General features: G+C 41.9%; 1 protein-coding gene across 1 annotated transcript in view; it reads left to right on the plus strand.

The window, feature by feature from the left end:
* The first annotated feature begins 2,501 nt into the window (after positions 1–2,501).
* Positions 2,502–14,224, plus strand: part of WDR43 (WD repeat domain 43) — a 35,279-nt gene continuing 23,556 nt past the window's right edge. Inside the window, exons 1-3 of the mRNA XM_081157164.1 lie at positions 2,502–2,776; positions 8,787–8,924; positions 11,155–11,276. Of these exons, the coding sequence (XP_081013290.1) occupies positions 2,552–2,776; positions 8,787–8,924; positions 11,155–11,276 (485 nt within the window). The 5' untranslated portion in view covers positions 2,502–2,551. The remainder of the gene's footprint in view (positions 2,777–8,786; positions 8,925–11,154; positions 11,277–14,224) is intronic.

Here is a 14,224-nt window from a genome sequence, read left to right on the forward strand (position 1 = left end):
CAGAAGTTCTGTTTTGTTTTTTCAAAACTGAACTCTTGATTTTCACTCCACCCAAACTTGTTTTTGCAATTCAGCTGATAGTATCACTATTCACTTATTTGCTCAGGACTTAGAGTCATCCTTCACTCACATCTTTTTAAAAAATATATCTTTATTGGTTTCAGAGAGAGGAAGGGAGAGGGAGAGAGAGAGAGAGAAACATCAATGATGAGAGTCATTGATTGGCTGCTTCCTGCAGGCCCCCTAAACTGTCGATTGAGCCCGCAACCCGGGCTTGTGCCCTGACCGGGAATCGAACCGAAATCATAGGTGGATGCTCAACTGCTGAGCCACACCAGTCGGGCCACTCATGTCTTTTTCTCACCCTTCACAATCAATCCACTTAGTAAGTCCTGTTGGCCATAACTTCATATTATCCCTTCTCACCACCTCTTCTTCTTTCATGTGAGTCTGACCCATTACCATCCTACCTTGTCTGTCTGTTTTCATTCTTGCCCTCTACAGGCTCCATCCAAAGTCCAGGAGGCCATTTTAAAATGTAGACCAGTTTATGTCACCTCAAATAATCTAAAATGCAAACCTTACTATGGCACTTCCTAGCTGTAAAAGCTTCAGTCTCCCCATAGCTGTGAGGGTGGTGTTTTTTGTCTTTCCTGCTAGGCAGTAAGATCTGTGTGGACTGAAGAGTACATGATATTTCTTGAATTAGAATGCATAGATTTTGTGACAATATTATGGAAACATTAAAAATTTTCTATTTAATTTAGTAACATGGGATAAATCTTGGTGAAATAAGAGGGAATAGGCACTCCCTCCATTACTTTTATACTCTTATGATTGAATAAATTGCTATTATGTGTATAGATGATTATAGACTGGAAGTAGGCAAAAATAGAAACAGTTGTTACAATTGTGAAGTTACAAATGAATATTTCTTTTAAACATTTGTTCAATCATGGTACTAAAAAGAAAACAGCTTTGCCCTGGCCCCGTGGCTCAGTTGGTTGGAACGTTGTCCCCATACACCAAAAGAAGGTTGTGGGTTCGATTCCCGGTCCGGGCTCATACCTAGGTTGAGGGTTCACTCCCCAGCCAGAGTGAGTACAGGAGGAAACTGATTGATGTTTCTCTCTCACATCGATCTCTCTCTCTCCCCCTTCCTGTCTCTAAAATCAATAAACATATCCTTGGGTGAGGATTAAAAAAAATAGAGAACAGCTTTCTGCCCTACATTTAACTGAAGGGAAACTCCCACAGTGTCCAGAGCCCTTGATGTCCTGCAAATGAAGGAGGAGGGTGTCCCCAGGTTCCTTGCAGCAGGAACCCACTGAGGTGGCACCAACCTTGGCTTCCAAATGGAACAGGATGTCTACAAAAGGAAAAGTGATGGCACCTACATCATAAATCTGAAGACAACCTGGGAGAAGCGTCTGCTGGTAGCTTGTGCCATTGAAAACCCTGCTGATAGCAGTGTGGTATCGTCCAGGAATACTGGCCAGGGAACCGTGCTGAAGTTTGCTGCTGCCACTGGAGCCAGCTGCTTTACTAACCAGATCCAGGCAGCCTGTCCGGAGTTGATCCCAGGGTTGACCACCAGCCTCTCATAGAGACGACTCATGTTAACCTGCCTACCACTGCTCTGTGTAACACAGACCGTCCTCTGTGCTGTGTGGACATGCGAGCCCTGTCAACAAGGGGGCTCACTCAGTGGGTCTCATGTGGATGCTGGCCCGGGAAGTTCGTGCGTGCGTGGCACCGTCTCCCACGGACACCCAGGGGAGGTCACACCTGGTCTCTGTTTCTACAGCGAGCCTGAGGAGATTGAAAAGGAAGAGGAATTTTAGGGTGAAAGGACCTTTCCAGCTCCGTAGTTCACTGCAGCTCCACCCGAGGTCGCAGACTGGTCCAATCAGCAGCTTCCTCCTGAAGCCTGCAGGGCGCAGCCTGCCACCGAAGGCCGGTCTGCAGCCCCGCTGCTCGCGCCACCCAAGGGGTAAGGACAATCACTGAGCGGTCTTAAACAAGTGATGAAAAAGAAACAGTTTCAAAAACAAACTGCCCAGCCAGTGTGGCTCAATGGTTGCGCCCCCCGCATCCACCCATGAACCCGGGGTCACCGGTTTGATTCCAGGTCAGGGCACGCGCCCGGTGGCAGGCGCGGCTGGATCCCTGGTGCGGGCGCATAGGCGGCGGCAATCAATGTTCCTCTTTCATCGATGTTTCTGTATCTCTATCCCTTTCCCTTCCTCTCTCTGAAGTCAATAAAAACATTAGAAAAATAAAAAAAGAGACCCAAACCTTTCTTTATTTGGTTGAAAGGAATGCGCCCTGCCCTGCCACGCACGGTCTGCTCGCTCCCGCGTCCACTCGCCCTGGAAGGAGCCCCGCCCGGCGGGCACGGTCCGCAGGCTGCGCCCGCCCCGCCCCGGCGCCGCGCCGCGCCCCGCCCCGGCTCCCGCCGCCCCCGCCCCGCTTCCTCCCGCAGGCCCCGCCCCGGGCCGGTGCGCCTGCGCACGGGCGAACACGTGGCTGCCGCGGAGCCAGGGCAGCAATGGCGGCGGGCGGCGGCGGCGTTGCCGAGTCCTTGTCTCCCGCGGGGGTCCCCTGCGCCTTCTCCCCGCAGAGTCAGGCCTACTTCGCCTTGGCGTCTGCCGACGGTCACCTGCGAGTGTGGGAGACGGCCAGCAACCGGCTGCACCAGGAGTACGTGCCTTCCGCGCACCTCAGCGGCACCTGCACCTGCCTGGCCTGGGCGCCGACGCGGTTGCAGGCCAAGGTAGAGCGAGCGGGACGGCGGGGGTTGGGCGCCCGCCGCGGCTCGGCCTCGGCGTCCCCCGGCCCCGCGGCGCGTGGACCCTCCTCCCGCGTGGCCTTCGGGCGCCCGGGGCGCCGAGGCAGCGGGCGCGGCGGGGCGCGGGGTGGGCCCACGCCGCCGGTCCCGGGCGCGGGCCGCCCAGAGGGCAGCGAGCGAGGGCTCGGCCGCGCCGACGGGCCGCGGGCCGGCGCCGGTCCAGCGGGCTCCACGCGGTCTTCGCCCCGAGTCCCGCGGTCGCCGGGGCGCCATGTTCGCCAGGGCCTGGGCCCCCCCGGGGCTGTCGGGCCTCGCTCCACCGAGTGCGGTCTTCGGAGCCCTGGCTTTTGACAGAGCCCCGCTTCGGGGCGACACTGCTCTTCTCCGAGCCTCTCACTGCCCTCCCGGGTGTGCCCTGGGCTGCTGGAGTCAACAAGCCCATTTCCTTGCTTCCGTACCCCCCCACCCTCGGGTGCCGGCTCACCACGTGTTGTCTTCCACGTCCGAGACGTGGGTCTCTCTCTCCTGACCCTCCCCGGCTCGTTTCAATCCTCAGCCGTTTGAACCTTCTTGCTTTTTTATTTTTAACTTCGGCTCGACTTCCTTTTAGACACCCCCTTCCCCCCAAGTCTGAAGCCTGCATTAGGATATGCAGGTAAAGTGAGGTGGTTTAACTTAAATATGAGCGCAGGTGAAGGTTGCCTTGGGCGGGACGCGGCCGAGCCGGGAAGCGTCCCCCCGGCCGGGCTCGGTCCCAGGTGGGCGCCGTCCGCTGTGAGTCACGGCGCCCTGCTCCGCGCGCACGTGGGGCCGCAGGCAGGCTGCGCTTAGCTCTGGTTCCAGGCTTGGCTTTATAGTCGTTTTGCCTCTAGTTCCCCGTCTGTAAAATGGAGATGCTGCCACCCGCCTCACAGAACGTTGGTGAAGGTTAGCGTATTTAATGTGGAAAGCATTTAGAGTAGTTCTTGATGCGTAGGTGCTGCAAATTTTGTTACTTTTAGTGTCATATTTGTATGGTTAGTCCTGCAAGGTAAAGACTAACTTTTTGCCTTGTTTGGGAAGAAGACACAGAGGCTCTGGAAAATTAAGCAACTTGCAAAAAGCCAAAAACTGAACCTGGACTCAGGTATTTAGGTCTCAGTTCTTTATTATCTGCAACAGAGAGTTCATATTAGGCTGGCAAAGTTTTTTTGCCCATTCTAGTTTTCTGTTCACTTACAGTTACATTGTATGCCTCAGGAATAAAACGTTTATTTAGTCTTAAATTTCCTGTTAAAAGTCATAGTTCATAGTCATAGTCAGTGTTATTAAATATAACACTCTGATACAATAGAAAAATACTTGGATTTGGTTTCATAACCGGGACTCAAATCAAACTTGGTTTTGCCACATTGAGCAAGTCACTTTAATTTTGGGGGCATTGAAAAGTGAGTTGGATTACATTAAAAAGTTTTTATAGTTTTTGTTTCCTTTTGCCTATATTCTCTCATTTTAGCCACACAACTCTCTGAAATGCCCTGAAGTTATTACATTTTTAAAAACAGAATCAGAACTAAGTTTAAATGACTTCACTAAAGCTTTAATAACCAATGAAGTAGTTATGGCCACTGGAGTTGAGAGGTACTATGACTGGTGTAGTGCGGCCTGGCATGTAGTGAATGCTCAGTAAATGTTAGCTATTATTGAATGAGTCAAGGAGTGTTCCAGTTGGGCTCATTTATCATTTACCACTACATTTCTCAGTGAAAATCAGTTCCTAAGAGTATCCTCTGTCTGTTTCAGTAATTGGCAATTAACCACCCAAGGACAAAGTTTGGCGATGTTATTAATGGAGAAAAAATGAGCTGGTGCTGTTTTTCTTGGGTAACAGGAGATAAAGCAGTTTATAAGTGTATAGAAAAATTAGAGTGCTGCTTGTTCTCAGTCACAGAATGTTTATAATATTTTGCATCTATGCCACAATAGTTTTTAAAGAGTTTTTATGCATATTATATAGCTGAGCATTTCCATTTGGTTGATGGAGCCTGGGCAAAGAGGACCTCTAATGATGACAAGAAAAGTACAGGGAGGAGACAGGTTGGTGGACTATGAGTGGATGCTATTGTTGGAGCTCCTGAGGTTTAGGTGTGGAAACTGAGGCTGATAGGCCAGAGCCAAACAGTAAGTGGCTGAACCACCTAGGAACTGACTTGCTATTTCAGTCCCTCTTTAAATCTCTCAAACTTTTCTCCTTTCCCTTCCCTAACTGCTGTAGAGTCCTGGAGAAATAGACCTTGTCTACTATTGGCTACCACAATAAATGTATTTATGCTGCTTTACTGTCACTGCAAAGCACACTCACACAGCTTCGTGCTTGTTGAATGAAGCACATGGCATTTCAGACATTGGACAGGGTAAGCGTAGTAGCATAAAGGATGCTTCTGGGAAAAATCTGAGTTGAGCATCCCCACTCCTATCCCTTAAATATGTAGCACAATCCAATTGTGTTCCTGTACAATGCTCTGTCTTAAGGTCTCTCCAGTATTTAAACTTCAGAAGAAGGTAAAGTTTGCAGATTAGATCCCATTGGCAGAAATTGACATTTCTGTGTTTTAGAATTTAATTGTTTTTGATATAAGTACTGTATATAGTTATATATAAAATGCACACATTTTTGTTCATTGTTATGCATGAAACATTTGCCAGAGTAAGTGACTAAGGCCAAGAAATGGCGTAGGAGACTGCAGAATGAAACTTGAAACTTTGGCATAATTTTCAGTGTCTAGAGGTCAGTATTTTTCAAAAATAGGTTTTGATCCATTAGGGGATTGTGAAATAGAGTTAGTGCATTGTGATAGCATAGCACAATATTAGAGTGTATTTTGTATGGTAAAGGATATGTTTTTTGGGTGAAACTTCTTTCAGTTGTATATACACATGTTCTGATGAGTATGCACTGGCTCTCCATGTAAATGCTTTTCTTACTCTGGGATCTCAATCTAAAAAGTCATTGCTGAATTGATCAAATTCAGACTTCTCATTACCTGGATGTGCTTTTCACCCACCACATGTACTGTGCCTTGCCTTTATAAATTATTCATATGTACCATTCAGTCTCACTCAGCCTCCTTATTGCCTTCTGGATCAAATTCTTATAAGCTGTCTTCAGACTGGTATTGGTATTTATTGCTTATCTCAGTCGCACTTTCACATTGAGAAAGGCTAGTCTAAAACAATCATATCCTTTTCGTCTTCACCCCTGATACCTTCAGGAACTCAGATTTTCCCTTCACAAATACATATATGAACAGTTTTTAGCCTATCCTTTCCATTACTTCATACATTTACATGTACAACTTAAGTGCACATGACATCTTGCTAGGCATGGTAGAGGAAACAAAACTATGACTAAAATAAAGACAGTTCAGATACGTTGCGTCCATAGTGCAAAGCAGAGTATGACTTGTGCGTTAAGAGAAAGAAGAGGTTTTTGTGGAAAAACGGTAATTGAAGCAGACCTTGAAGCATGGATAGATTTTTTTTTTTTAACCAAGTAAATATTGAGGTGAATAGGAAAAGGCCCCTCCAAGTGCAGGGAAAAACGAAGGCAAAATGGGAAAGCTTGTTTGTGATGAGGGAGTGTAATGTAACGATGGAATTGAAAATAAGGCTGGAAAAGGTGAGCTGGAGGCAAATTGTGGATGCTTTTGAATGCTGGAGAGTTATGTTGATTCACTCTTCTGTGGGGAGTCATTGAAGTTTTTGATCACAGGAATAACTGGTTCAGATAGAAAATGCAAACAAAATCTTTCATAATCTGTAATCATCAGCAGCACTAAACTCTTGGTTTCAGAGGTATTTAGTAATGGGGCAGTGCTTTAATTGTTAGAGTTCACTAAAATGCACATTAGTTATTTAAACTTTATCTGGTTGATGTGTTACATGTTTGGACATGTTCATCCTGCCAAATGGTTATTTTTAAAAAGATCATCCAACTCTGAAAAAACATACATGAGTCAGTAATTCTCTGAGATTAATTAATTGGATTATTATTTAGGTTTAGATCAGTAATCCTCAAAATTGGACATAGATTTTGTGGATGCTCCTCCCACTTGTTCATTCTGCTTGCTTCTCCCCAAAACACAGATTTTGCTGATAGGGAAACTAAAGCTTTTAATATGTTGATGTTTAATTTCTAAATTTCTTTGCTTTTAAATGCAAATTCAAATCTGGAAAAACATACTATGCATATTTCCACCAGCCTCTGTTTTACATGTTAGAAACCTCAGTGTAGATAATTCTAATTTGATTTGGGAAAACCAGAAGCAAATTCCTAGAATCTTTAATAGTTTCCTGATGAGGTAGTAATAGATTGATATACTTTCCCCATTATCCTTGCCTGAAATAGGTGTTTTTGTTCATAACCTTATACAGAAAGCACATTTGCTTTCTGGGACCATTCAGAAGGGGCTTTAGAAATTCATTTAACTGAAACTGGGATCTAGGACAAGCCTTGTGCTGAAGTTTCAATGCTTCAAGCAAATTAAATGTTACTCTTGAGATTATCAGATTGTTTTATACTTTGGCTTTTAATTGTAACTTCTATTTTGGGTTTATGAACATTTGATACATTTTTCAGGACTTGCAAATGTGCATTATTTTTTCTGTGTGTAGAATGTTACCCTCTTTTTAGTTAAATCTTTTTCATTGTTGTTGACAAGTGTATCCAGGTGAATCAAATTCTTCAAATGTACCATCTTCGTAAGATAACATAAAGAAAAAAATGGAAGATGCTTTTTAAATCAATTCCTTGATACTGTTTATGCACTGGTAACATAGTTTTCATTGGTGGGTTTTGGGGTGAGCAGATTTTTAGGTATCCTGGACTGCTTTTTGTGCTGTAGAGAAAAGATCTTGCACTATTGAGAAAATATACCCTTTCCTAAAGTATTGGTCTGTTTTATGCTAAAAGAACGGATTTCTCAGTGCTTCTTTCTGCTAAAATACAGGCCGGTACGCTTTAATTTAAAAAATTATAAGCATGGAAGATAAGTTCTGAAATTAGAATTTTTTAGCATTATGAACTGATATAGTACTCTGAAATTGGGACCATTGATTGTCTTTTGATGGGCAAATAAGAGCTGTTATTTTTGAAATAAATCCAAGTATTGTCACATTTGACACTAGACTTAAACTTGTGCCTCTTTGTCATTGGAATCACAAGACAACATGGAACTTGCAGACCAGCACTTAACCAGACACTGGAGCAACTTCTCTGGTTTGTAGAGCTCTGTGCTGCTCTATTAGTTACAGCTATTTTTTCACTCAAATTGAAGTAAATGCCTTTTATAAATATAAAAACATTTGTGTCCCTTTTCCTAAGAGCAAAGCTAGAATGAAAAGAAAGATGAGAGGGAAAGGGGGAAGGAATTGTTGGCTGCTTAGGTATGGATCTGCCATCTTGCTTGGGAGCGGAGCGTTAGACCTGTAAGAATACTAAGAACACACCAAGTTGTCCTATTTGATGCCTGCCTTCCAGAGGTAGGAGATGGGGGACGAGAATTATGAGCTCTTCTTCTATTGGAGTGGTTTGTTTTTTCTTTTATCTAAGTAGTGAAAAAGTGGAAATCCTATCTCTACTTTTTTTTAAATTAATTTTTAAAAAATGTATCTTTATTGATTTTAGAGAGAAGGAGAGAGAAACATCAATGATGAGTCATTCATTGATTGGCTGCCTCCTGCATGCCCCCAACTGGGGATCCAGCCTGCAACCCGGGCACGTGCCCTGACCGGAAATCAGACTGTGATCTCCTGGATCCTAGGCCAACGCTTAACTGCTGAGCCAAGCCTAGCTGGGCTCTACTTTTTTTTTTTTTTTTTTTAAGTAACGTCCCTTAGCAGCAATCATGTTTCACTTGTGGGCTATTGGGTATTTGCATTTATGCACTAATAATATTTCAGTGTTTGAAGTACAAAATAAACATTGTGTGTATGTTTTTTTTTCTTTTATTTTTAGGAAAGTCCACAGAGGAAAAAAAGGAAATCAGAACCTATAGAAACGAGTAACCAGATTGACTTGTTGGCTCTTGGTACAGCAGTTGGTAGTATTTTATTATACAGTACAGTAAAAGGAGAATTACACAGTAAATTGGTAGTAAGTATGTGTATATGTTATATAAAAGAGATATGACTGGCATATTAGAGATTTATTAAATAAAAACTTCAGGATATGCTATATGATCTGCACTAGGGAGCAGTTTTCTGCTCCTTCCATGTTTAAAATTCTGAATAGTAATACTTAATCATAGCTATGATAGGTAACATAGTTCTTATAGATCAGAATATGAAAAGTTGTTGACTAGATTGAAAATAAGAAAGGATAAAAGGAATTCTAAGTATCACAAATAATGACTGCAGGAAGGAGCCCCATCATCTCTAGGGTAGAGAACACAGGAGATAGTTGAATTATTGCTGAAACTCAGACCATTGAGGAGCAGGTGTTTCTCTTTGTGCTGCTGTTTCTTGAGCTGGAGTTGGCCCTATGGGCTTGGGGTCCAGAGCTCTGAGGATGGGGCTCCAGCCAATTGCTGGTATCTCGGAAGAGAGGTGATGAAACTGGTTCTCCAAGTCCTGGAAAAATTACATTCATCCACTGCTAAAAGGATTGTCACTACTGGGGTGAAGAAGTGTTGGGGTGATGAAAACTAGGGAAACAGGAAAGAATAAGTCTCTTGTGCCTCCTCTAGCTTTGTCTCCCTTAGCATCTCTTATTGGTGCAGCCTACTGGCCATCCAGCTGGCAGAGCAGAAATGTGGTTTGCAGAATCCCAGCCCCAGCATTGCAGAGCAGAGAAGTGAGGGTTTGGCCTGCAAGACAGTAACTTAAGTGATATAGTTTGTTTCATACAATATCTATTGTATTATATTTTATATAGCAATGCCTTCTGTGGATATGAATAAAACTTCTCTCAAGTAACGTACATAATATTGAAAAGGGAAAATTTTTTTTAAAATATATCTTTATTGATTTCAGAGAGAGGAAAGGAGAGGGAGAGAGAGAGATAAAAACATCAATGATGGGAGAGTCATTGATCAGCTGCAGCCCGCAACCCGGGCATGTGCCCTGACTGGGAATCGAACCCTGATCTCCTGGATCCTAGGTCGACACTCAATCACTGAGCCACGCCTGGCTGGGCAAACGGAAAAATTTTGTACCTAAATCTGTCACCAAAAGATCCTCTGTTTAATAGATTATGCATTTCTTAGCTTTATGCATATATTTAAAAAGTACATTTGGGTTCCGTCTGTTCACCTATTTTGTATCCTGATATTTTCCATTATATTACAACATGAACAATTTTCATTTTTGTCAAGAACTAATTATAAGCATTTTTAATGACTGCCTAAAATACCATTAAATTGGATAGTCCCTTGGTGATTTAACTATTACCATTTAGGTGGTTTTGGATTTTAATTTGGTGGTTATAATTTTTTTTCTTACATGGATTCCCAGAATTAACCTGCAATTAATGAGTCAAAGGTTTTGAATGTTAAGATGTTTTATATATAGTATAAAAATACTTCCCGGAAGAGTTCTAATTTCTGCTTATATCAGCAATGGAAGGATGGTACCAGCAGCGGTATTACCACCATTGAATATTCCCATTAAAACGGCAGTAAGACTAACAAAAACCCAGCTAATTTAATAGGTGAAATTTTTTTATCTGATTTTTAATCTTGTGCCTCTGAGTGAGCGAGCATCTTGCCATGCTGAGAATAATATGATCTAAAAACAAGGAAACAGTTAGTGTTTTCCTGAAAAAAACCCCACAACAGTGATTTCTTTATTGATAGTTTTGGCACTTTTTAAAAAGGATTTTCAATGATAGTTTTGATGGCATGATTTTTACCTTAACTAACATTGTATGCGGGAAACGTATTTATACGTTTTTATGTTGACTGGTAGTAGAGCGCGCGATAGAAACTACCCGCAAACGATTTAAATGCTGACTTTAAACTCTTTAGGATTTGACTTTACTAGTTCACTCAAGTGTCACAAACTTTCTGCCACTAGATATGAAGTATGTCCCATGCTTTGTGCTGGCATTCCTGTCAAAAGCAGTGGCAGTTAGGATTAGGATCCTTTACCTTAGCGTGTAGAAGTATGTTTTTCCAGCAGAGAAGGGTAAGTTAACATTTGATGAAGTTATAGCTGATTTATCTTATTTTTGATGTTGGAAATGGATAGATGTAGACTTTTTTAGTTAGGTTAAAGCCTAACATTTTAGTTAACTGTTTAGTGATGATTCCAGGGTGCGTATTACCATATTATATCAGACAAGTTTTTTTCCTTTAATCTTTTTTTTTTTTTTTTTAAATATACAGAGCGGTGGACATGACAACAAAGTCAATTGCATACAGTGGCATCAAGACAATGGCTGTTTGTATAGTTGTTCAGATGATAAACATATTGTGGAGTGGAATACACAGACCTGCAAAGTAAAGTGGTGAGTAACACTGATGATTCTATGGTACTGGAGGAGTGACTTGGTTTCTGTTTGGAAATGCATTAGAATTTGACAAATCAAGACTTCTTTTTTTTTCCTTCTTCTTCCCCAAGACTGTATTCTTGCTATAAGTAAAATTTGATATTGGACATAGTGGGGAATGTTGACTGTATTAAGGCTGTAGACTATTCTCAAGGAACTTTTAATCAAATCTTGCATACAAGACTTTAATATACATAAAAGTTAAATAATGATACAAGAGATAACTGCTCAAGAGATGTCATCAGGTAGCTTGTGATTACTGGTAACATGAGTAGGGGAGTGTTGGGAAGGTCTGATGGAAAAGAAGGGATTTCTCTTGGGCTTTCTAGGATAGGTAAGATTTGGATAGAAGAGGGTGAGAGAATCCTTTTGAGGATGGGAAAAGGAAGGTAGGGAAATGGCAAAGGCTAGGAGAAAGGGAAGTGAAAGGTTTACTTAGAACTGATAATGTAGAGGAGGGACATTACTAGGAGGTTATGCTGGTAGAGGATATGGGCCAAAGTATCTTAAGAGTCTGGCCTTAAGTGTCAGGTAAAAATCACGGACAGCTCTCTGGTAAGCAGGAGAGAGCCTTGCTTACCAGAAGGGCAGAGTCTTGGAAATAAAGTAACCAAAATAATGCTTTGGGAAAAAGTAATCTCATCAATGTCTGAATATGGAAGGAGCTAGTTCAAAGGACATACTATGCATTGCTTAATTTGTACCGATCATTTCATTCTCTCTTCTATAGTAGTGTAATTCTTATTTTTATTTTATTTAAAAAAAAATATATCTTTATTGATTTCAGAGCGAGGAAAGGAGAGGGAGAGAGAGAGAGATAGAAACATCAATGATGAGAAAGTCATTGGTCGTCTGCCTCCTTCACGCCCCCGACTGGGGATCAAGCCCGCAACCCAGGCATGTGCCCTGACCAGGAATGGAACCCTGATCGCCTGGATCCTAGGTTGACGCTCAACCGCTGAGCCACACCTGGCTGGGCTCTCAGTTATTTTTAGACACATCAGTTTTATTATTTCTTGGAGGCTTTCCTACAGTTATATTTATTTCTTGGAGGACTTCTGCCTTCTTCCAGGGTCTGCTGAATAAGCAGTTGTCCTGGGATTTCCTTTTTCTGTCATCTTGAAAATTCTCTTGTCAGATGTAACCTCTATTTCCTAAATTCCATTTTTCCTTGTTGTTTTGCTCCTTCCTTTTGGTGAAGCAAACAAATTGGTAGCTTCCTGAGAAAGGGTGCATGGGTGGTAAATTTATTGAGATTTTGCCTGTCCATGAGAGTCTTTATTCTAGCCTCACAGTTGATTCATTGTTTGAGGATATATAATTTTAGGTTGGAAATAATTTTCCCTAAGGATTTTGAAGCATTGGTTTTATAGCTTTCAGTGTTAATTATTCTTAGTACTCTAAAATATCCTGAGTTGTTGTTTTTTTAAAACCATTGAATTATAGTTACATTCGAGGGACCATTTAGCCTGGAAATCTGTGTTCTTCATTTTTCTTGTGCTGTGTTCATCCCCTCTGTTTGTTTTAAATCTTTCTCTAGTACTCGCTGTTGTTTAGGTGTTGCATCTCCTGGAGTAATCCTTTTAAGTTTTGTACTTTTTTCTCTCATTTTTTCCCTTTTGTCTTTTTCTTCTGTTAGCTGGGGAATTTTTTCAGTTTTACCTTCCAAGGCTTCTGTTGCATTTTTAAATTTCACTTACCATATTTTTAACTTACAGGAACCATTCTTTATTCTCTGAATATTTTTTGTTGCATATAATATATTCTAAACCTAAAGGTATTAGTTGTAGGGTTTAATGTTTCTTTTGTTCCTTACATTAGCTCCCTCTTGAGGAGGATGTGTTTTGAGTTTTGATTTTGGCCTCTGTCTTTAATGTTAAAGATGTCCTTCAAATGAGTGCAGTCTTTGGCTGGCTTTTAATATTGAAAATGAAACATTAAAAATCTGATTGGAAGGACTGTGTGTGTTGTATGGCGCAATTGTTGGGCTTCATTTGTAGAGTGATTAGGTGGCCTTCAGATGTCAGTATGTGTGGGTCATTCCTGTGGAACCAATCACATTTCCCAGGGTGTAGTGTTCTGATCTTGTGCTTTTCAAGCTCTACTGTGCATATCCAGTACTTGTGCATACAGACCTGATTTAATAGGTCTAGATTGGGGCTTGGAAGCCTGTGCTAACAAATTCTCAGGTGATGTTGATATAGGAGGGTTACACTTTGATTTGCAAAGCTCTTAATGGGGGAGGGAGGAGGTGGTGGCTGTATTAAATCTGTGCTGGCATTTTCAGTGCTGAATGGGGATGTTCAGTGCTGAATCGGAGAGGATCATGTCTTAGGTCTTTATATATGTATCAGTTCAGTGAATAGATGCTGAATAATGAATACAAGTGAGTGTTGAAGCCGTGGGAATTGATGAGAAATTGTTAAAAATGTTAGGAACTGATGATGGTAAAGGAAAAGTTCTCATACATTATTGCTGCTTTTCCTTGATTACTAGCGAGGTTGGTGTTTTCATGTTTATGGAAAATTTGTCTTCTGTGAATTGCCTGTTTACATCCTTTGTCTATTTTTATTTTGAATTCTTTTTCTTGAGCTCAAGGAGCTGTTTGTTCTAAGTATTAATCTTCTGTCTATAGTATATATATCTTTGATATTTTCTCCTAGCCTTTTGCTTTTATTTTACCACTTATTTTGTGGTACAGATATAAATCAGGTCATTTTTTCCTTTATGGTTTCTGGTTTGTAATTGCTTTGGAAAGCCTTCCTAACCCTAAGGTTATAATACTGTTCTATGTATTTTCAGCACTTGCTTAGTGAAGTGTGTGTGTGTCATAAGGCAGGGGTCTTCAGTGTTTCGGGTGAGTGATTCGACGTATTCCAATGTGACTGGTAGAGCAGTACATTTTC

Source organism: Miniopterus schreibersii (genome assembly GCF_964146895.1).
Source record: "Miniopterus schreibersii genome assembly, chromosome: 13".
NCBI lineage: Eukaryota > Metazoa > Chordata > Mammalia > Chiroptera > Miniopteridae > Miniopterus > Miniopterus schreibersii.